Source organism: Etheostoma cragini, chromosome 15, assembly GCF_013103735.1.
Source record: "Etheostoma cragini isolate CJK2018 chromosome 15, CSU_Ecrag_1.0, whole genome shotgun sequence".
Lineage (NCBI taxonomy): Eukaryota > Metazoa > Chordata > Actinopteri > Perciformes > Percidae > Etheostoma > Etheostoma cragini.
Genome location: NC_048421.1, coordinates 13,260,674 through 13,284,672, shown reverse-complemented (window position 1 = coordinate 13,284,672; position 23,999 = coordinate 13,260,674). Strand labels below are relative to the sequence as shown.

The 23,999-nt window shown below is 37.5% G+C and overlaps 2 protein-coding genes across 2 annotated transcripts; both read left to right on the top strand.

Annotated features, from left to right (window-relative positions):
- Nucleotides 1–6,077: 6,077 nt before the first annotated feature.
- On the top strand, nt 6,078–8,276 carry si:dkey-43p13.5 (visual system homeobox 2). Its single transcript, XM_034895049.1, has 3 exons — nt 6,078–6,496; nt 6,797–6,954; nt 7,752–8,276. The coding sequence occupies exons 1-3, from the start codon at nt 6,256–6,258 to the stop codon at nt 8,172–8,174; spliced, it is 822 nt and encodes a 273-aa protein (XP_034750940.1). The 5' UTR covers nt 6,078–6,255; the 3' UTR covers nt 8,175–8,276.
- A 2,958-nt stretch (nt 8,277–11,234) lies between these two features.
- micall2a (mical-like 2a) lies at nt 11,235–22,927 on the top strand. The gene is made up of 17 exons (XM_034895089.1): nt 11,235–11,617; nt 11,883–11,931; nt 13,183–13,324; nt 13,527–13,693; nt 13,891–14,021; nt 14,125–14,634; nt 14,783–14,967; nt 15,741–15,795; nt 16,414–16,607; nt 17,668–17,775; nt 17,970–18,034; nt 18,212–18,335; nt 21,221–21,323; nt 22,004–22,077; nt 22,146–22,260; nt 22,352–22,398; nt 22,489–22,927. The coding sequence occupies exons 1-17, from the start codon at nt 11,475–11,477 to the stop codon at nt 22,566–22,568; spliced, it is 2,292 nt and encodes a 763-aa protein (XP_034750980.1). The 5' UTR covers nt 11,235–11,474; the 3' UTR covers nt 22,569–22,927.
- The last annotated feature ends 1,072 nt before the right edge of the window (nt 22,928–23,999 follow it).

Here is a 23,999-nt window from a genome sequence, read left to right as displayed (position 1 = left end):
TGACATAAAGTAATAGCACGCTACGTAGAAAAAAGTGATATAGAATTCATAGCATAGTAAATAAAAAGTAATAGTATACTACATCGAAAAAAGTCATAGTATAGAAGGCAAAAAATAGTCATAGTAAAGTAGGTTGAAAAAAGTGATTAAAAATGAATAGTATAGTATGTTGAAAAAAGTAGTAAAAAGTCATAGTATAGTATGTCAAAAAAATCACAGTATAGTATTGTATGTTGAAAAACGTCACAAAAGGTCATAGCATAGTATCTAAAAATTGGTCATAGTATAATATGTTGAAAAAGTCATAGTATAGTACCTCAAAAAAGTGATAAAAGTAATAGTATAGTATAGTATGTCAAAAAAGTGATAAAAAGTATTACTGTACTTTGTTGAAAAGGGTCTTAGTATACTATGTAGAAGAAAGTTATAAAAAATTCATCGTATAGTATATTGAAATAAGTGATTAAAAACTAAGGGAATGTAAAGAAAAAGTAACTGGAAGTGGTATTGGCACATCTCCAGTTACATTATCTTCTTTTGTCCCATACAGAGATTTGAACCAACAACCCTCAAGTTCCTAATCGAAGTCCATATGGCCTAAGCTAATGCCACTGGACCAGCTGTAGTGTAGTACTGCATGTCAATAAGTCATATTGTTGTATGTCAAAAATAGTCATAGTATAGTATGTCGAAAACAGTAATACTATACTTTGTCGGAAAATGTCTTAGTATAGCATGCCAAAAAAGGTGATATAAAGTAATAGTAGGCTATGTAGAAACAAAGGGATAAAGAATTAATAGTATGGTATGTTGAAAAAAGTCATAGTATAGTATGTGAAAAAAGCGCTGAAAAGTAATAGTCTACTACATCGAAAAAAATCATAGTATAGAAGGCAAAAAATTGTCATAGTACAGTATGTTGAAAAAAGTGATTAAAAATTAACAGTATGGTATGTTGAAAAAAGTGGTAAAATGTCATAGTGTAGTATGTCAAAAAAGTCATGGTATAGTACTGTATATTGAAAAAAGTCACAAAGGTCACAGTATAGCATGTAAAAATTGGTTATAGTGTAGTATGAGGAAAATTCATAGTACAATACCTCAAAAAAGTGATAAAAGTAATAGTATAGTACGTCAAAAAAGTGATAAAGAGTAATACTATACTGTGTTGAAAAAGGTCTCAGTATAATATGTAGAAAAAAGTTTTAAAAGATTTGTAATATAGTATGTTGAAATAAGTAATTAAAAAGTACTAGTATGTAAAAAATAAGTCACAGGAAGTGGTATTGGCACATCTCCAGTTACACTACCTTTTTTTGGTCCATACAGAGATTTGAACCCAAAACCCTCCAGTTCTCAAAGTCCATATGGTCTAAGCCAGGGGTCTTCAACGTTTTCCAGGCCAAGGACCCCCAAACTGATGGCAAAATGGAGCGGGGACCCCCTAATTATATATATTGTATAAAATTGTGTTTTATCAAACTGGTCCTATAGTGCCATGTGTAAATGTACCTTGTTATTGTGCATTCAATACTAAGATACTCAAATAATACAAAAAATATATAAAAAAAAGTCTAAGCAACTAAAACTTTCGCGACCCCCATGCAGTACCTCCACGGACCCCCTAGGGGTCGCGGACCCCCTGTTGAAGACCCCTGGTCTAAGCTAATGCCACTGGACCAGCTGTAGAAAAGTACAGCATGTCAAAAAGTCATGGTATAGTATGTTGAAAATAGTCATAGTGTAGTATGTCCAAAATAGTAATAATATACTTTGTCGGAAAATGTCTTAGTATAGTATGCCTAAAAAGGTGATATAATAGAACAGTATACTATGTGGAAAAAAGTGATGAAGAAGTCATAGTATAGTATGTCTAAAAAAGACGATGAAAAGTAATAGTGTACTACGTCGAAAAAAAGTCTTAGTATAGTAGGCCAAAAATAGTCATAGTATAGTATGTTGAAAAAAGTAGTAAAAAGTGTAAGTATAGTATGTCAAATAAGTGATAACAAGTCATAGTATAATATGTCAAAAAGTCATAGTATAGTACTGTGTATTGAAAAATTCACAAAAGGTCACAGTAAAACATGTAAAAATTGATTACAGTGTGGTATGTTGAAAAAAGTCATAGTATAGTTCCTCAAAAAGTGATAAAAGTAGTAGTACAGTATATCAGAAAAGGTGATAAAAAGCAACACTATACTTTGTCAAAAAAGGTCTTAGTATAGTAAAAAAAAGTGATGTAAAGTAATAGTACGCTATGTAGAAAAAAGTGATAAAAAGTCATGGTTTAGTTTGTTGAAAATAGTGATTAAAAAGCAATAATACACTTTGTCGAAAAAGGTCTTAGTACATAATGACAAGAAAGTGATAAAAATGGCTTGATATAGTATTTCAAAAATTGTCATAGTATAGTATGTCGAAAAAGTGATATAGAGTAATACTATACTTTGTCGAAAAAGATCTTACTATAGTATATAAAAGTGACAAAAATGTATAGTATGTCAAAAAAGTGATAAAAGTAGTAGTACAGTGTTTCAAAAAAAGTGTTAAAAAGCATTTTTAGTATACTATGTAGAAAATAGTTATTAAAAAGTAATAGTATATTATGTTGAAAAAAGTGATTAAAAAGTAATAAGAAAAGTAAGAAATTACAGGAAGTTGTATCGGCACATCTTCAGTTACACTATTTACTTTTGGTCCATACAGAGATTTGAACCTACAACCCTCCACTGGACCAGCTGTAGTCTAGTACAGCATGTCAAAATGTCTTAGTATAGTATGCCAAAACAGGTGATATAATGGCATAATACAGTATGTTGAAAAAGTGACAAAAAAAGTAATACTATACTTTGTCAAAAAAGGTGTCAGTATAGTATGTCAAAAAAGTGATAAATACATCTTAGCATAATATGTCAAAAATTGTCATAGTATAGTATGGCAAAAAAAGCAATACAAATAATAGAATACTTTGTCAAAGAATTGATAAAAAATCATAGTATAGTATGTCAGAAAAAGGGATAAAAAAGTGATACAGGGACTAGTATGTCAAAAAAGCCATAGTTTAGTATCTCAAAAATAGTCATAGCATGTTGAAAAAAAGTGATTAAAAAGTAATACTATACTTTGTCGAAAAAAGTCTTAGTATAGTATGTTGAAAAAAGTGATATAAAGTAATAGAATGCTATGTAGAAAAAAGTGATAAAAAGTAATGGTATAGTTTGTTGAAAGAAGTGATAAAAGCTTCATGCATAGTATGTCAAAAATGGTAATAGTATAGTATGGCGAAAAAAACTATAAAAAGTAATATTATACTACGTCACAAAAGTAAGAAAAAGTCATAGTGTAGTATGTAGTATGTCAATAAAGTGATTGAAAAGCAATACTACACTTTGTCGAAAAAGATCTTAGTATAGAATGACAAGAAAGTGAAAACAATGGCATCATATAGTATTTCAAAACGTGTCATAGTATAGTATGTCGAAAAAGTGATACAGAGTAATGGAATAGTACGTCAAAAAAAGTTATAAAAAGTCATTGTATAGTATGTCAAAAAAGACATAAAAAAGTCACAGTACAGAAGTTCAAAATGTAGCCATAGTAGAGTATGTGGAAAAAAAGTCATAAAATGTAATAGTACACTATGTCGAAAAAAGTGCTAAAACGTCAAAGTATAGTATGTAGAAAGAAGTGATAAAAAGGTCATAGTATAGTATGTCAAAAAAGTCATGAAAAGTCATGTTGTAACATGTTAAAAAAGTGAGTCAAAAAGAAGGAGTATGTCAAAAGAACTGATAAAAAGTCAAGTTATAGTATGTTAAGAAAGTGATTAAAGAGTAATAGTATAGAATGTTGAAAAAAGTCCTAAGTAGTGTTACTATCACCTCTCCAGTTACACTCTTTCCTTCAGTCCATGTGGGGACTTGAACCAGCGATGCGCCAGTTCCAAACACAACTCAATATGGACTGAGCAAACGCCACTGGACTAGGTGAAGCATAGCAGCATTGCATTTCAAAAAGTCAAACATCGTGAGTCAAAAGTCTTCTTGTAAACAGCAGTGCTGTTGATTTTCCAGTCAAGCCTGTTGTCGATGTTGACGCCTAGGTATCTGTACTCCCCAACCATGTCCACATGTTCTCCCAGGATGCAAAGGGGCTGTGGAGCTGTTCCCTTCCCCCTGAAGTCAATCACCATCTCTCTGGTCTTATCCACATTCAGCAACAGGTGATTCTAACCAGGCCACTCCGCAAAGTCATCCACCAGCGCTCTGTATGCTCCCTCCTGTCCATACCTTCCACACCCAACAACTGCAGTCATTAGTACACTTCTGTAGCTGACTGACTCTGAGTTGTACTGGAAGTCTGTGGTGGATATATAGTGTAGCATGTCAATAAGTCACAGTGTAGTGTGTTGAAAAACAGTCATGTTGTAGTATGTTCAAAAAGTGATAACAAATTCATTGAATAGTATGTTGAAAAAAGTCATTAAAAAATCATAGTATAGTATGGCATCAAAGTCATGAAACAGACATGTCAAAAAACGTCCTATTATAGTACCTCGAAAAAAGTTCATAGTATGGATGTCAAAAAAAGTTAGGGTATAGTATGTTAAAAAAAAGGGATTAATAGTAATAGTATAGTATGTCAAAGAAAGTCTGGAAGAACATGCAACTCCACACAAAATTGCACAGCCTGGACTGGGGATCAAACCGAGGGTGAGAGTCTGCAGGGCCTGATTGCTGGGGGTAGAAAAGAAGCCTGAAGAGGATCTGAAGGTCTGAAGGAAGTATAATGATACAAAAAGAAGAGTACAAGCACAAATGTCCTTAAAGAGCTGACCATTTTAATATGTTTTTTTTTTGTAGCTGATAATATGCAGTAGCAAGTAGTAGGCAATCAAAAGTCACATGGAAGAATCAAATAACAATACTGTGAGTGCTGCATTCAGACCAAAACTAATTTTGCCTAGGCCATTTAACAAGATATCAGATATCAGACCATGTGAATGAAAAAAAATCTGCATGCTGCAAAATAAGTAATTTTAACCCAATTCTCAATTGCAAGCAATTCTTTTTCCTTATCCAAACAAATATGGCAACCGGTGGCTACCTTTTCCATAAATCCGTAAGTTTGGGACTATGTGTTTTCAAAGTTTTAAATTAAGATGACGTAAAGGTATGATCATAAGTCTTATAAGGGTTGAAAGTATGCCGTGCAAATAATTTAGGTGTTTGCTATTCTTACATGTGTCACATTTTGACTCCACCTGGTTTACCTTGTTTAATATTTCATCAGTAAATTTCTACTCTTGTGTAAAGAAGGGAATTTTGTGTGTACGCTGCCACTACTTGTTACGTAACCAGGCATCATCAGTTTTGCACATTCTGTCTTGGCGATGTGGGAAAAAAACTTTGGAAAAAAATAAATACTATGAAATCAACAATAGAGTAAACACACAGTTACTAGGAGGGATTATAAACATTCAGCAAATGGGCTGTCAGGTTTGTCGCTCTGCTGTCAGGAGGAGTGTGTTTATCCTGGAACCTGTTGTTGCTTTTGTGCTTGTTTTCATCCCTCAGGGCTGAACAACTTGTGTTTTGATTATGGCTCCTTTGCAGTAATTTGTTCTTATTATATTTGACAACTGTTGAACGGACCAGATAAGAGTTGTGCAAATCTTTTAAGGCAAACGTGTCTAAAGATGCATACACAGCTGAGTTTCCACACAGTGAGCTCCTGTCCATCTCATTGATTAAAATTTCAGAAGCCAAATATGTTGCAACTTGTCCCAGGTAGGCAGAGAGAGAGAAAAAATCCATGTGACACCTACCCTTCCACTAAAATCTGAGAAACAGAATGCTGTTGGGAAAGTAATGGCAAATACAGCAAAAACTATTGTTGTACCACTAATAGTCCACTGAGAGATGAATCACAGGTTGCATTTTCACCTCCGTCCTGAAAACCAAGCCCTGCTGTCTGTTTGGCGGTCATGTGACCGGGAAAGGCGGGGGAGAGGATTTGGAGGAGTAGCCCAGAAAACAAAGGTGAGACCACCTCCACTACCGGCATACCTGCTGAGCCCCTTAGCCACATGCAGCAGCTTTACCAACCAACTGTACAGATACATCCAACACTGTTTTTTTATTCTAATATTCATGGACTTTGGGATGCATTTAACCATTCCGCCAGCATCCCTGTAGGAGTCCACCTGGCCTTTTTCCGTGGACTGACACTTAATATTGGACTTCTAACAGCATGGACATGTTTGGCCCAGGGCAACTGGTATCTACTCTCCTGCCTGCAGTTTTCCATTCACCTGCAGCTCACTTTTTCCCTGCATTCCCAACGAGACTGGGTTCTCAACCTCAGATTCTGATCCCAGGGCCATTTATCAGCTATGAATCCTTGAGGAATTATCTGCAGCCAGAGCCTTGCAAGGAAGCTTTTCTCCTGGCAACACAGGCAGTTGGGATGGAGCCACTCACAGAGGGCATAGGTGAGTTCAAAATAACAGTTGTTGTGGCCAAAAAGGGGCAGAAAATACAGGACTTGTAGAGATAGTGCACAGCCAAACTGGCACAGTTTGACCACATTCTCTAAGACAGTCAGTGAGCGCTGTCTGATCTCAGTGTAAATGTTTACAAAAGATTGACTAACAGCTCGTAACTAACAATCAATTATCAAGCAGTGTTATAGTGGGCCTAATGATCGCTGTGCTAATTATCCAATCTAGAGCCATTAGTTCCTTGTCACCCGCTGGCAATTGTGTAATCGGTGCTTGTGCTGTGCTTTCCAGATGAACAGAGGCCAGTGAAGCAGCGTCGTGCACGGGCCAACTACAGCAGCTGGCAGCTGGAGGAGCTGGAGAAGGCCTTCGAGACCACCCACTACCCAGACATCTTCATGAGGGAAGCCCTGGCCCTCAGACTGGACCTCATCGAGGCCAGAGTACAGGTAATTGGTACAATGAAGTTTTCTCTGGATACGTTCACTTCATACTTATTCAACTCACTGATATACATTTTTATGTACACTGTGCAAAAAAAACTCTTCGGCCCTGCAAACTCTTTTGCAGGTCCATCCTAGCACTGAGATATACCCATTATTTAAATCCAAACACATTTCTTAATTCTACTCAAGATGTTACCATTTTCAACAATGCCAAAAATGTGATGCTCAATTCCAGGGAGATGCATCATGTTACTGCAAAGAAAGGCTGTCTGAAAAATGTATTTATCGGTCAGTGTAAATGCATAAAAGCATAGGATCAGATATGTTCAAGTCTGCCTCTGCCTCTGCTTTTACAAGTATATTGAAACAGTCATTGTTTTCTGCACCTGTGCCACTTGTTTGTGCTGGCCGCACAGAGATTCCTTAGTGCATTGAAGTTTCAGCAGTCAAAGTTAGTTAAGTGAAATGAAAACTTTCCAAAGTTTGTCCTTTTGATGCAATTTTCTTTCCTATTCTTACTTTGGAATTGCGTCAGACTGGGATTTTTTTCTGTTATGGATGGGATGAATGATTACAACAACCTAAAACTCAGTTGGCTTGAAATGGGACCATATCCTCAAACATGCTAAAAATGTGGTCAAACAGTGTGAAAAAAAGGTTGTTGACATTTTAAGCTCAAATTTGAGCTAAACATTTTTTTGTCATTTTGAAACTGTTAAAAGTTATTGCATTACAAATGTATTTAGTTATTTATACTTGCCTATCATTTATATTTAGTATTCCTTCATTTCAATTTCCAGGTTTGGTTTCAAAACCGCCGTGCCAAGATGAGGCGGCAGCTGAAGCTCCAGGGCCAGCTAGCAGGGCCTTGTGTAAAAAGAGACAATGATGAGACGCCTGAGAAAGCAAGCGGGAGTTTAAAACAGCAGACAGAAGGTTCTGACAGCGATCACTGGGAGAGACGGCAGGAAGGAGAAAACTATCCTTGGACTAGAGCGGCGGGTGCTGTGCTGAGCGTTCACATGCAGCCTTTGAGCCAGAGGTCGGGGAAGTGGGAGAGGCCGGAGGGGCCAAGCTCAGAGGAGCTCCGCTCCAGCAGCATCGCCAAGCTGAGGGCTAAAGCCAGAGAGCACGAGGCCGAGATCCAAAGCACTGTAAACATGTCAGGAGGCAACACACAGTCACAAACACAGGAAGATGATGCCATGCACAATGATGGATAGTTTTCCTACTTCCTGTTTGTACAGATAATAATAATAAAAAGCTATTAATACCATAACCATTAATATGCAGGAACATAACCCTATCTAGGATGAGGAACTTCATTATTTAGCTGAGCATTTAATGTTATAGTCACCGTCTTCATGATTTTCCAATTAAAATGATAAAAGTACTTATCTTATCTTTATGGTATATTCCAACTAACCTCTTTGATGACATTTTCTGGACAATTTTATTAAAAATATAAATTTAAAAGTTATTTTAAAACAACTGTAAAAACTCTTTGTATCCCCCCCCCCCCATTTCCAGTCATTTTAGAAGTGATTGATTATCTCACATGCATGTGGTGTTTATGATTCAGAATGTCGTTTTCAACACCTCATGAATGTGACTGAGGTTGTCAACTCTGAATGAAGGTATACAGCTCAGTCTCGAACAGATAACAGTGACAAATGGCAAACGCTACCATCTTATCATATCAGTCTATCAGGGCGCAGCAGAAATCTTATACAGTCAAATCATTTCTAAATGATTTCATTAAAGACGAGCTAATCCTGAGCGCTTGGGTTACCGTCACAGACAGGCAGGATGTCTGCATGCAGCCACACATCCTCACAGGAAACACAGTGGAAATAGCTGACAACTGAAATCATGAAAAGTGACTCTACTGTATACCAATGGTATACATGTCTATTTCGTATGCATCAAAAACATAGTACACTTTTTGTTTTCATTGGTATTCACACAGATTCCATGAATCTAAAAAAATGCATTCAAAATGATAATTTCATAATTCAAAATAAGTGTGCCAAATACATGATTAAGTCCTAAAACATCCTTGTTCTGGCTATAGCCCCAAAAACACTTGTTTGGCTAAATTCAGGTTGTGAAAGCCAATTTCTTTCTGTCTTTAAACTGCAGACTAAATGTTTGGAGCGATTATCAGAGTAAATTATTAGTAAGGTTGGCAATAGGGACCTTAAAAAATACCACAATATTTCAGGGTATATTTTTAAAATTGATACTCTTGATGAATTGAAAACATACTTAACAATATTTTATTATTAATTATAGGCACATACAATTGCAACAAAATAGGTTTTAGTTTTTTAAGCCAGCATTAACGTTAAGAGGTTGCCATGAAATATTCAGGAAAATTGGATCTGTTTATTAGTCTGTAAACCACAGTAACTCAGAGTAAGATTCAGAACATGTATGAAATGTAAATAGTACAACAAAGCACACATCTAAACTATTTCCAAATTAACAGGCGATAAAGTCAACAAGTGAGAATGTTTCCATTATCACAATGTGATTTTTTTTAATATCATATAATATTTAAAATGTTACTGATAATATCATGAAATTATGTGATATGGCACATTCCTGATCATTAGACATGTCAAACTTCCCAGCAGTGAGTCTGGAAGCATTTCATAATCCCATGTGTGTATCTTTAACTACTGCACCTGCACACAGTATTTGATATCATGCTTTACTGAGTCAAAACAAAGAGGTTGGATCTTCTGATAACATAGACTATACAAAGCTATAATAATAATAATAATAATACAAGTAATGGGTGCTACATACTTCTGCATGGAAATTATAGAGCCCGTCTTTTTGCATGCATTGTTAATGCATTTGACCACAGGTCAGGTTAGTCTCAGTGCAGTGTAATGCTGCCCCCTTCTGGGAGTGAAGATGTCCTCAGACAGGATATATGGGGACTGATAGGTCAGACAAGGCAAAATGCAGTAGGCCTATGTGTTTTCAAAATCCAACTAATGCATACATTTCCTTTTTACTGCAGCCACGCATCTCTTATTTAGTTGCAGGGACAATAGTGAAACTTTTGAAGGCGTGTTACTCTGCGTCATTTTATGGCGACCATGTTGTTGTGACAAATAAACACTGTACTGTTTGTCTTGCAGTCTACATGCAGTCTACTTTGTCAGAGAAGCACATTGGAATATTAGTTATTTTGTTTCCTGTTTAGATTAAATGACTTCTGATAAACTTTACAAGTATAATTCTCCATGATCAGTTTACTTTATGAAAGTGGCTGAGAATTCAAGTCACAAGGTTTCCCTACAGTTTAGTATGACACAATCATATTGGCTAATTAAGGCAAAATCTGATAAATAAGAATAGTTGGCCTCAATCGGGCCCCAAACAAAGATGACTGGGCGAAAAAATGTATGTCATAGATTCAGTTCTGTTCTCATACTACACACTGAATGCACACTGACCCCGATATGCTGGCTGAGAAAGCAAGCCTGGTGATTTAATTACAAACAGCATTGTGCTCCTTTACCGAGACCCTACGCAACACCCTTTCCCGCAAAACAATGGGTCTTTAGTCAAATATATTAGATCAACTAAGTCCAAGTCACTATGCCTCATCAGAAGTAATAAAAATTAAAAAAACATTTTTTTTTTTAATAGACTTACATTTGTTCACTTGAGTCATGCTGTTAGCACTTGGATACTGCAACTTGCCATTAAAAAAATACAGATGGATATTCTACAGGAAAGGATTTAATGACCAGAAGCAAAATAAACTACAAACCATTTAAATCTGTCTTCATTTTGCCTAAAGGTCACAGTTAACAGTCGTGCTTTCAGTACAGGGGGCTCTCTGTGGACTCTTAAACATTTTATAGTGGCATCCTTGAATGACAAACCCAGCCTTAAATTGTCCAGCTAAGTGGAATGTCACCCTCCATGATGGGAGCTTATGCTGAATCAGACAACACAACCAATCAGTTAGGTGTTGTCAAGTTAAAAATACATAACCACATATGTAGCCTATATGATTAAAACACTAAATGCCGACACTGCAATAATGTTTTGTACACTAGAATGGAATTCTGTACTGATTGGTGCATTAAAAAGCAGGTTAGTTAAAGTTATTGATATGTTGAATTGGACACCAACCAGAACTCTACATTAATTCAGTTTGCATATTTAGCATACTTTACAAAAAGTTCACCCAAAAACTTTCTGGCTGAGTTTAATTCAACTGTTGTAAGTGATGAATCAGCAGTTGGTGTCAATTAGTGTAATGAGTAGAATGAAAAACGTACAGAGCAGCGTGTCCTGCTGGCCAGCCCCGGCTGTCGTTCAAGTTAAAGAAGGAAACCGGACGCAGCTGCAGCGCGCAGTTCACGGCCAGACGCAACAGACACAATTTGTTCTGATCTCGCTTTCCTTTCGACTCCTCCACATTGAAGCCTCAGCCTGTTGCCCATTTTGTTCGTAGGCTACTGAGCGCACAGTGTCTCTTTCGCGCTGGGAGCATGGCTGCCATCAAGGCTTTGGAGCAGTGGTGTAAAGTGCAGTGTGACGGCTACCGAGATGTAGCCATCACCAACATGACCACATCATTCAAGAACGGAATGGCGTTCTGTGCGCTTATACACAAGTACAGACCGGACCTGATGTGAGTATTTAACTTTGAAGAAGGGCTTTACATGTAGATTAAATTCTGCCAGGGTTCGGATTAGTAGGCTACTTTTGGCAGCCTGGACAAATTATGGTTTTCTACAAGGCTGTAGCCAATGTTTCTTTGCCTTGAAAATGTAATCTTTTTGGATTAGTTTTTTTTATATTGAATTTGAAATCCTCTGGGTCCAAGTTGGATGTTCTTCACCAGCACGCCTAATTTCTCTCTCAATCTCTGTTCATTGTATGTCTCTTTTTCCCAGAGACTATGACTCACTCAAAGAGGAGGATGTGTTTGAGAACAACAGACTGGTAAGATGTCAAGTTGTTTAACCTTTTGTCGCATTGAATGGAACACAGCTCATACTCGAGCTGCAAAATTTGATGTAGCATTAAACATCCACTTCATTAACCCCTTACACATGACCGCGCATCCAGAGATACACACAGTGTTTGTTCTCGACTTGGCATTTATACAGCAGATTTAGCTGTTTCAACATTTTAACAGCAGAGCAGTTTCAGCAGGAGCTGCATGGTAGAAAGTACATCTCACTATCACTTTTACATTCCAATCAAATTTGAAGTTTCTGAATCTTTACTCTGCCTCCAAACTTAACCTCATTTATTTAGTTAACCCCCAAATGACCCAAACAGCACAGCGGGGACCTCTCCATTATTTAGTGTTCTTTCATTTTACCAGCTTCCTTAGAGGGTTATAGGCCCTGCTGAGTGCTACAGTATGCACTCTGTATGGCTTCCTTGTTGTCTTGGATGATCCTGGCAATGTCAGCAACAAACCTGAGCTCAGGGGAGAGGCTCTCCAGGCTATTCATTTTGAATGAGGCTCGCTATCCTCTGCCACTTGATCTTCATGATGACAGTTCACTTGAAGTCACTGTCGTTTATTTCTTGGTTGTTATGCAAGAAGAAGTGTTAACCACATTTGTGGCCATAGAATAGTGTGTTTTATTAGAATTTAGTTTTGATCAACTGTTTGAAGATGGTCCCTGTACGGAAACATGAGAATGTTACAGTAATTCACACCCTTTTTATATTTCATGAATAGTGTCATGTTTCTTACAGGTTTTACGAGTTGTTTAATAAAAACTGTCTGTCTGTAGGAAAAAACAGCCAAACAGATCCTCAAATTCTTTATCTTTTGTGCTTTTCTTTTATACAAGCAGACTTGGTATTCTGTAAAGCTTTGCTTTAAATTTAATGAGCATGGCTGATCCTAAACAATGCCCCGATATCCTGCTCCCTCCATCCTCTTTCTTATCCCTACAAGCTCACAGGAAGTGTGCTATTCATTATGCAGCCCTTTCCAAACCTCTCTGGGCTGAGCCACAGAATACTGCTAGTTTATTTAAAGTAGATTGGATTGTCTGACATTTTTACACATGCTATAATTGTAGGAGCTGCCATTACCAAAGTGAATACCATGTTTTTATATGACAACAATGGTTTGGATGTGTTTACTTGCACCCTATACTACCATTACATGTAGTCTTGGCAGGAGTCTAGGGCTGTTTGTTAATCTATGTAACTTTTCTTCTTCTTAAGGCTTTTCAGGTTGCAGAGGAGAAGTTGGGAATTCCAGCTTTGTTAGATGCAGAAGACATGGTGGCTTTAAGGGTCCCAGACAGGCTGAGCATTCTTACCTACGTCTCCCAGTACCACAACTACTTCAAAGGACGGCCTCCCAGTGAGAATATGGCTGATTTTAAAAATGCTTAGCCACTATGGAGATCCCTTTTGAGCTGTAACAAAGCAAATTTTCTCTAATTCAGGGCTTTTTCTTACATATGTCTTAGTTTTTTAGTTCTTCTTTCTTAAAGTATATTGCTTCTCTCTTGTGCTATAATGTAATGATGATAGTGTTTTTTTTTCCCTTTCCCTTCCCTCAGTGGGAGGTGTAAAAAGGCCAGCAGAGGGCTCCAAGGAGGAGCCATCAGAGAAGAAAAATCTCCCAGTGGTTGCCAAAACCTTTGTGCCTAAAACCGCCATTGAGAATTGTTTACCTTCCACCCTCGCTGCTCAGACCTCACCCAAGTTGGCCAGAGCTGCTGTTCAGGTCAGTACTTGAACACCTCATCAAACAGTTGGAAAGAGGGTTGTTTATAATACATCTTTGTCTTACTTTTTGAGTTATCATGTACAAGAACATGGAGGATTATTTTAGTTTTTTTTAGAGGGTTGGGTAATTGTTAATAAGGTAAATGCAATACCTTTTTGGATAGAACATTACCTCAATTTCACTTTTCTTCACAGAAGGAAGTTCTTGCGGAAAACTCCAACAAAAATGGTACTCTCAATAGCAAATGTGCTGCATGCCTGACCCATGTTCATCTGGTTCAGAGGCACTTTGTGGATGGCAAGCTCTATCACAGAAGCTGTTTCAAGTAAGAATTGAATCTATATTCAGATACTTAACATGTGTCATGTACTGTTGTACTGTCATGTATCTATTGCAGTAAAAATCTCATTCTTATAAACTTCCACCAGATGCAGTGAGTGCTCCAGCTTGCTTCATTCAGGAGACTACAAACCTGGGAAGAATACAGACACTTTTATCTGTAATGCCCACCAGAACAACTGCAAATCATCATCCGAAGCTGGGATCAAAAATGGAACCGTCAGTTCAGCAGGGCGGTTAAATACTACCAGCCAGACCCAGCCTGCATCACGCCCCTCTTCTTCTGTGCTGTCAGCCCCACTGAATAATGTCCCAAAGCCAGTCAGTCCCACTGTACCTTCTCAGTCCTGGACGGCCTCAGCCCATAAGACGCAGACGGCCAGGCAGAGGTTTTTCCAGGCTGCAGCGCCAGTCACAGAGGCCTCAACAGGCATCAGGAAGCCCACAGAGCCCTCAAGTGTTTTAGGAAGGCCAAAGGCCCCTCTCAGTCCTGATGACGAGAAGAGCAGAGTCAGAACAACCACCGTAAAGATATTGGCAGAGGAAAACAGCAACAATAACAACAAACACCTGTTTACCATCCGATCAGCGGAGAGACGGTGAGTATTGCACTCTGTATACTCTCTGTGGCGATGAATAGATTCTCCTTTGCGTTACTTTAATATTTCTAGTCTTCCCCTCTGTCTGTATGGTTTTGTAATGAATGTTCTTACTAACGCTGATGGTGAGGGTTTCCCCTCTCTGCAGGTTTGGAGACAAGCCAAGTTCAGCTGACAGCCCCAGTTTGAGAAAAGATAAATGCAGCCAAGGCCCAGCAGGAAACTGGGCAGGACAGCCCTCCACCAGCCAGACAAACAATAAGGAACGGCCATGTCTGAAGGCCATCAACAAAGACAACACAAGGCCAACAACTGTACACACAACTGCCAAAGGCGAGCTCTACTAAATTCCTTTTGGTTGTTCTTGATCCATTATTTGACATCTAGCCAACCTACACCCCTTACCCCTCCTCTCCTCTCTGTCTGTCTCAGAACACATTCACAGAAAACAAAGCCCTTTTGTCATCTTTGCCCTATTTAAACAGCCAGTGCATTTAGCATGGTGGCAGGTCAATGTTGCATACTGACACTTTAATTTCTGTCTCCCACTTGTAATGAGCTTTCATGGTCGAACTGTCATTCTCTTTGGATGGATGTGCATGCATAGCTGCGGCATCCTGACACTCCGTAGCTTTTCAGACAGAAACACAATTACTGTTAGTTTTTAATAGAAATGGTCATCAAATTATCATCTTTTGTAGAAGTCTCCTCATCATGGAAAGTCATTTTTATTCCTGTTAATATGGACACAATATTGACCATGGACATTTCTCCAACTTTTTTGGAAATTAGGATTAATTACACTAATGTGGGTCTTTTACAGATGTGCTGTAGAGGATAATTTACTTTAGTGCCTTGTTTTGAAAGACTAGATAATTACACCAGTACTAATCAGACTCGAGATAATTTTTTTTTTTAGTTGTACTGCTTTTGAGAGCACACTTCATTGCTAAAGCAGATATCAAATAAAAGTAAACTCGATCATTTCTCCCTGGTTTGAAATGAACAATGATTCCAACAGTTATTCACGTGATTGATGAAGGAGTGATAATCTTTTGCATCATGATTGTATGCCCATAACTCATTTACTCAACCTTTGTCTGCAGATCCAGTCTGGGGACAATTTAAGCTCAAACCTGTGAACATAGAGCAAGGTTTAAAGTAAGTATCCTCAATTATCTTTATAATACCCATTACCTCATGACTCACTTTTGAAGTGGGGAAAGTCACACAGATGGACAAAAAATGTCTTTAAAGATTACCATTCAGCTTATTCACTCTCCAGAATGCGGAACCATCGAGCTTCGTCCGTCTTTGTTAATGTTGACTGGCTCAGAGTGCAGCAGCTAGCTCTGTCCCCCATCCTAACAAGCCCCAGGGAGTGCCCGGCCTGAACCTTTTCTACTCTAACACTAGATTCTCTCATTTCTTATACCTGCTGATTCCTCCATTCATCACCTTTTATCAATACAAAATAAAAGGTGAGGCCTTTTTCTTATATTTGTGTTCTCTGTTGTATACAACTGTGCAATATCAATATGTTCTGTGTGAAATCAACCATTCAGTCTGTCTACTTATTATATCTTGCTTTTCTTTTACTGATACTTCTTATTGCACTGTCCCCTTTGCTGATGTAACACTCAAAATGTTCCCGCTGTGGGACTAATAAAGGATTGTCTTACCTTATGTTCATCATATCTGTATCGGATAAATGCTGTATTTTTACATGGAGGGAACGATGACACACTTTAAAAGTTTATTTCATTGTCTTTCTTACAGACATGCTGAAGCCTTTACTGAGCAACATAAGCCTGGATCCGTGTCTGCAACTTCCTCTAATGTCCCCAGCAGTATAACAAGGTCTCCCATGGCTCCCACACCTGCAGTACCTCCTGTTAGTTTTGCTCTGTTTGATCCTGAACACTTTAGGGTAGTGTCTCCCCTGAAACCTCAGCTTGGTTCTGGAAACCTTGGTAAGTCCCTCTTGTTCGTTATAATAAGAGACTTTGACAGAATACGAGACTGTGTCTACTAGTAGAGTAGTCGAGAATCAGGTGATATTCTGTATCTGTAAGGTCTGCATGATATGAGAAAGATAACATTGTTAAATATCACGCTAATGATAACAGATATTAAAGTGTTGAATTTCAAAAAAATCAAATATTTTATTGAACATTTAAAGCAACAATAAAAAGAACTTTAGAGAATTAAGTTACATTTTTAATTGTAGTTTTCTACTGATGCTCTTTTTCAACTAACTCAAATCTCTGTGTATTATTGCACAAATTAACATTGCAAAAATGATAAAAGAGCAATACATTGTACAGCCCTAGTATCTGTTTCATTACTATGAACAGCCCCTTTCATGTTGTTTTCACATCATCATAAGATGCATTGTTTTATAAAAATATTGTTTATTGCAACTTTAAGCATAAAGTTAACAGTGTTCACCATCTTGGTTTAGATCGTTAGCATATGCTAACGTAACGCTAATTTGCGCTAAACAGAAAGTACAGTTGAGCTTTAGACTGGCTTAATTATCTTGCAAGTAAGTAGTCATAATCCAAAGTATTGGACAATTAAAATTACGATGACCTGATTCTGGCGCTAGGTTAAAAGTCCGAGGATCATCGCCAAAGTGATTTCGATTCATCTTTAGAGGGAAATTATTGTCTGTAACAAATGTTATGGCATTCTAATAGGTTTGACATTTCAGACAAAACTATAAATGGTAACCTCATGGTGGCGCTAGAGGAAAAGTCCGAGGACTACAAAGGTTATTTGACTAAACCCTCAGGGGACCATGAATGGTTAACAAAGTTTTGATGGCAATCCATCCAAAGTTCTTCAGATATGTCAGTCTGGACCCATGTGATGGACAGACTGACAGGGCTGATGTGGCTGAAAATTCCCAAGAATGCTGGCTTGTGTTTTTAAGAATTATTTTCTGTTTTAAGCAGAAACCAGTTAGAGGCATTAGCATATTGAACTCTGCAGATCTACAGCATGTAAACCTTGTTGTCCTTATTTTAGGTTTTAAACATGGGAGTCACTCTCCTGTGAAATCCCCACCCAGACGGCCAGCTGTGGAATCTATTAGCTCTTCGACAACTGCTCCAGCCAATCATGGAAATCCGCCAGGTTGGTTCCCAGATATATATATTTTTTTATAAATGTCATCATTAAAGGCACACATACATGGCCTTAGCCATCTTGTTGATTTCATGAGCAGTCTTTTTCTACTGAAAATAAATCAGGTTCAGTCATATGTGACAATGCTTTTCTGAAAAGCTGCCATGAAAGGACTATCTAATCCTATTTTATCTACCTCTTAGGTGCTAAAAAGGGAAAGTATTTGTCACCCCCCAACGCCTCCAGAACTGAAATGAGGTCACCCTCTGTAAGTTCCCTCCATTAAGTCTCTTAAGAGATTAATTAACAGCTCTACAAATATGCTTTCATTATATTCCCAGTAAAAAATTGGACGACCTTCTTTACGTTTAAGTCAGAATTTTCAAATTAAAGTTATCTATACTTATAAATACTTTGACTCTTAAGTTCTTTTGTTTTATATCAGGTGAAGTCTTATCATATTCCAGTGGAGCAGATTGAGAGGGAGCTGAATGATATTGAGACAAACGTGGCTCAGTTAGAGAAGGAGGGTGTGGAGCTGGAAAAGAAACTCCGCAGCTGTGAGGAAGGTACTCTGTTCCGGTCACTGTTCCTCCACAACACATTTTACCCATTTCCTTCCTTCTCCTTGTTTAGATGTGCACACAAAATTGAATGTTGACATTGCAGAAACAAGCTGTGCAATTTTGGAAATGTACACTTCCTCAAACTCACTTATTCTGAGGAAAAGATGCCAATGCAATGGTCAATTTTGCTGTCTTGCAGTGAACAACCTTGACACAAACTTTGGTATTTGATTGTATTCATGCAAACTGCTGAATCCCATTGCTGCCTCAGTGAGAGCATCTCTGGTGCGGAGTTGTGTCCTGGTTCCTTCACACAGAACACACACATTCACTCGCCATCAGCTGGTGCTTGGTGTGTGTTTGTGTGTGTGTGTGTGTGTGTGTGTGTGTTTGGGGATTTACCTGCCATTTCTATTACTGTTTCTGCAGCCAAATGAGGTGAGAGGAACAGACAGCCCACAGGGATGTTGCTTCTCTTCTGAGGTGCTGGGACTAGGGGGGCTGATTGCTTTGCTCAAGGTCAACATGACTTGGGTATAGTAATATATATTCTGGTCGATTGCGTACCTTTTTTTCCCCTATTCGCCACCTAGGAAGCCTAAGCATGCAATCGCTTGGCCGGAATTTGACATCAATTGCACACCACCTAGGAGATAATCTATTTCTCAACTTGTCTTTGTAAAAACTAAACCCTGGCACTCAAATTCAGTTCGGAAATAAAATCCTGTATGCTCTGGGAGTGGCAGGTTGTAGACTGTCATATTCTCACTCTCAATCTGTCCTTATTGCCAATGTGTTGGTGTATGTGTTTTGATTGATTAGTCACTAATTGGGATTGGCAAATATTCACTCTAAAAATCTATCCATCCACCTTCTCCGGTATTCCAGTCTGAGTTGGTGAATTCTGATTACTGCTTTAGAAACATATTTAAACATTTCAGATTTATATACTAATCACTCTTTGTCAAAACTTAAAAATAAACAAATAAGACTTATGTACTTAATTTATTTCCTAAGTGTTGCTAATGTTAATAACATTAATGCCCTAATGTTAAAACTTGCATATTGGGGATTTTTCGATGAGGAATTATATTGTAGATTGGAACGCCTGGCCTTGTATTTACTGTCATATTTACATTGGGGCTGCAGCTAATGATTATAGCAACTAATAATTAATCAATTCATGTTTTGTTTTTTTTACATAAAAATCAGCAAAAACATGAGAAATGCTTATTATAATTTCCTTAGGTGATATTCAAAATGCTTTTTTTGTTTGACAGTGTAAAACTATTGGTGAACAGAAGACACAAAAACTTTCATATTTGAAAAAGAAAAGAAACAAAACCTCACATTTGAGAAAGTGGATCCAGGGTATGTTCTTGAGATTATTATTAATTATATTGCGATCATTATCAAAATAATTTGTCATCTTATTAATGAATCATTTTAGTTAAGAAAATAAATTGACTTTTCCCCAATTTGTGAAAAATGTATTAAATAGTTTTTCACGGCCACATGAACTAACATACACCCGGACCGGCTATTAACACAAGGAACAGAAGCTCAGATTACACACACACACACACACACACACACACACATCATTCCTATGACTCAATTCTCTGCTCAGGACACCAATACTTTAGATCTAATAATTATATATTTTTATTCAATAATTGCTAAACGACAGTGGGCACAACTGAAGCCAAATGTGCAAAACTCTAACTACAGTCGGCATTACCAACAGTCACCTGAACTAAACGGTTCTCATCACCTGCAAAACTCCTTCCAAGCAACACAACTCAACACACAACACAATTTGGTGTTTGTATGCAAAAAGGTTTTCTGAGCTTTCTCAATATAAATACCATACACTGTATGTTCACTTACTAGCCTAAAACAAGACACCTGTTTAGCCTATTAGGTAAAATTGCAATCAGCAGTTTTATAGGCACCAGAAATCTAGTCTGTTTTGAAGGTGTGGTTAACAGTTTGCATTTGAACAAAGTGCTGTACATCCACAGTGTTGTGCCTGTTGTGGTTAATGTCATGGGGTAAGTCTGAAGTTTTGAAAACTATTTTCAAGCAACGAAAAACAAACTAGTTTGTTCCACATGAACTGCTGCTGTGAAGACTGTGGTTGGAGAGTTTTGCTGTCGTTTAGAAATTGGAAAAAAAATAACTGGTATGTTCTAAATGTCAAGTACAGCCACTTTTAAAGTACCATATTAGGATTACCTACACCTTAGGTGCAGAGCTGTGTATTATTGACAGCTATAGTACCTTAAGTGATGTGTTTACATGGCCCCAGGAGGCGAGTCACCCTCCATCTCAATAATCCTTCACCCTGCTCCATACAAGCAATTTATCCAAAATCCTCATTTATTATCATCAAGTCGTATGAAAACAAGGAGTTGATCTGATGAACAATAAACATAAATTAGCTATGATTCTGGATGAGAAGAGGCTTCTGAATAGTTATATGAAATAAAAGGATGTACATGTTTTAAACAACATATATATATGAACAATGAACAATAAACTATATACTATAAACTATATATATATGATGTGAATGAAAACAATTATTCTAAGACTAAAACTCTTTAACTTCAGTGCATTATGTTCTATCAGGAGAGCACAGAGCCAAAATGATATTTAAATATTGCTATCTGAACACTGTGAAATCTATGAGCTTAGTTTGTCCCTGCGGAATTTTATCCCCTCACAAGTCAGAAACTCTAAAAGGTTTAAAGGCATTGAGTTATTTATTCGTATGGATGTACACAAGATATTAGAACTTGACTTTTCTAAAAGATTTTCAACTGTAATTTCAGTGTATTAATACCATTTAAAAAAAAAAAAAAATTTAAAATGCTGTTTTTCAGAGGGGAAGGGAGACGTATTGATGGACCCACTGATGGTCGACTGGTTCAACCTGATCCGAAAGAAGCAGATGTACATTAGGAAGGAGTCGGAGCTTGTATACATGTGAGTTATTCTGTAGCTTAAAACATTTCACAGTTTTGGTTGTAATTGGTTCTATTAGTCTGTGTTTAGTCTCACAATGCCAGACCTTCCTCCACTTCGCTGCAAAGGAGGGTCTGGCTAGTCCACACAGCATTCCGGGATGGGAGAAAAACGTGCTCTGGTTAATTGGCATTTCTTTAAACCAATCACAATCTTCGTGGGTGGTACTAAGCGCCGGATGAGGCCTCGGTGCTGCTGCAAAATAGCCTCAGGAAGGAACTTGTTTTGGTGGAATGTGTACGTTCAAAAGGTGTTTTAGTAGTGCGACAGAAAACTCAGATTGGACAGATAGTCTAGCTAGCTGTCTGGATTTATCCTGCAGAGATCTGAGGAGCCATAGTCCTCATAAATCCACGGACTTTAAAATTCCAACTCAAAGAAAGCGGCAGGTGACAGACATCTGGCCAAAAAGAGGGACTTTCCGGCAGCAGCAGAGCAATCCCAGGAAGTGGAACGTCTTGGATGTAGTCTGTTTAACTTTGTGCCAAACCCATTTTCTTTTCAATTATTTATTATTTAGAATTTCAAAGTATTATCTCGCAAACCATATGTATTTGTTCAAGATGGTTTACAGTTTTGGGATAGATTCAATGTGCATAATAAATCAGGTTAACCATATGATTGCTTAATGCATATCTCAGAGCCAAGACTCAGGAGCTGGAGCAGCAGCAGCCAGGTGTGGAGGGGGAACTTCGTAGGCTGCTAGAGAAGCCAGGTAAGAGATTACAGACTCTTTTCTCAACATCACCTCTGTCCACTTTAATTTATGTTTTGGTATAACAGATCATTTAAAGTCCAGAGATGAGCAACAGCGGGAGAAGAAGTTGATGCAGAGACTGATGGAGATTGTGGATAGCAGAAATGCTATAGTGGAGGGTCTGGATGAGGACAGGCTGAGGTAACACGATGCATCACACAGGATAATCAATTTCCACATTACAGGAGTGATCAGTAATGCAGAGCAATTAATTTATTTTGATCAATTTCAGGGAGGTGGAAGAGGATCAGCAGCTGAATGAAATGATGCAAAATCTTGGTAAGTATTGCATGAAATCCTTTTTTCTTTTAGAATGGATTTTCCAATTTGATTAAATTATTCTAATACACATTATTCTTTGGTGACTAGGAGTAAAGAAGGCTAAAAATAAGAGGAAATCGTCCATCTCAAAACTGTTCAGGCGAAGAAGTAAAAGACGAGTGGAATGACTCCCAAGGCAATCTTTACTATACTTACATTATTGTCTTTGTCTACTGAATAATTAACTTTTTTAAATGTTTTACGGTTTTTATATTTAAGTACTGCAGTACCTGGTGTGCAAATGAGAGGGCAAATGAAGAGATGTCAAATTAGGAAGCATGATGGATCAAATTATGTGGTGTTTCTATTTGTTTTACAAAATTCCAAAATTAAAGGTTGAGTTAAAGTGTTTTTGTTTAACAGCCACCTTCAATTCTCTGTTTTGTGTTACTTAAGTGAAGTGAGAATGTATGAATAGCTTATTATTCAATCTTAGCTCTTTTCCCTATGGATGTCCTATATTTCTTTTTAACGTTTTTCACAGTTTGAGGAGGAAAAATGGAAATGGTGTTTAATTACGTGGTAAATGCAGCTACGAGTTTTTCTTTTACATTGATTAGACTTCACTGTCACACGAAAAATGCCTTGAGTCACGGATATGTTTGTTCTGTAAATATTCTGTATATTTATTAAATGATTGGAATTAGGTCTCGCACTGGGTCAAAGAAATTGGATGTTGGGTGTTTAAAAACTACACTAACTAAAACTATCATGATTTTCAAATTACAGAAGGGACACGGGCTGTTCCACATGCAAATAGGAATAATATCCTCCAACAGTCTTGATCCAAAATTAAATTCTTTCAGTATTTATTCAATAATGGATTTTAACAAATTTCCTGTAATGATATTAGCAGGGGGAAAAATCCTTGACAATTAAGCTTGAATGGCTGTGGAGTGTAAAATGGAGAGCCACACATGTTGAACTGCTTTGTTGCAGACTGTAGTTCCTCTCTCACACTGTACTGTAGGTGGCAGCCTGGGTATGCTGCATCACAAGGCAAGAACTTGGAAATCCAATTTGCCACAGTACGGACAGTTAATTTCTTTGCTAATTTTATAAATGCTTCAAAAATGTTCAGCTGTGCTGATACAATAATGTTATGTGAAAGAGGATTAGGTAGAGCAGTAGCTTATGGCCAGGCATGGCTTATAAACTATAGGTTGTATTGAGCTTTTTTATCTTCATACCGGTTTAATTAAACATTTACTCTTTACTAATATCTGCATCAGAAATGCTCAACACCTGAGCCGTTCAAATGTTCGAACGTCGTGTGGAGTCACTCATGTGTGAAAATGGCATTCCTGGTGCGAACGTACTGTAATGTGTGCATTTTAATGTTACTGAATGGTATGTACTTGTACTCTAATGTATTTTTTAACTTGAAATCTGAAGTCCAATAAATCGTTTTGAAGATTAATGTGTATGAGACGTTCAATTATTTACTAAACAGCTTCCTATGGCACACATCTTTCTATTAAAACACATCCTTAAACTTTTCATCACTCCACTTCCCATATTACAAGCTTCACTAATGACTGTTGATTCAATGACTGCCA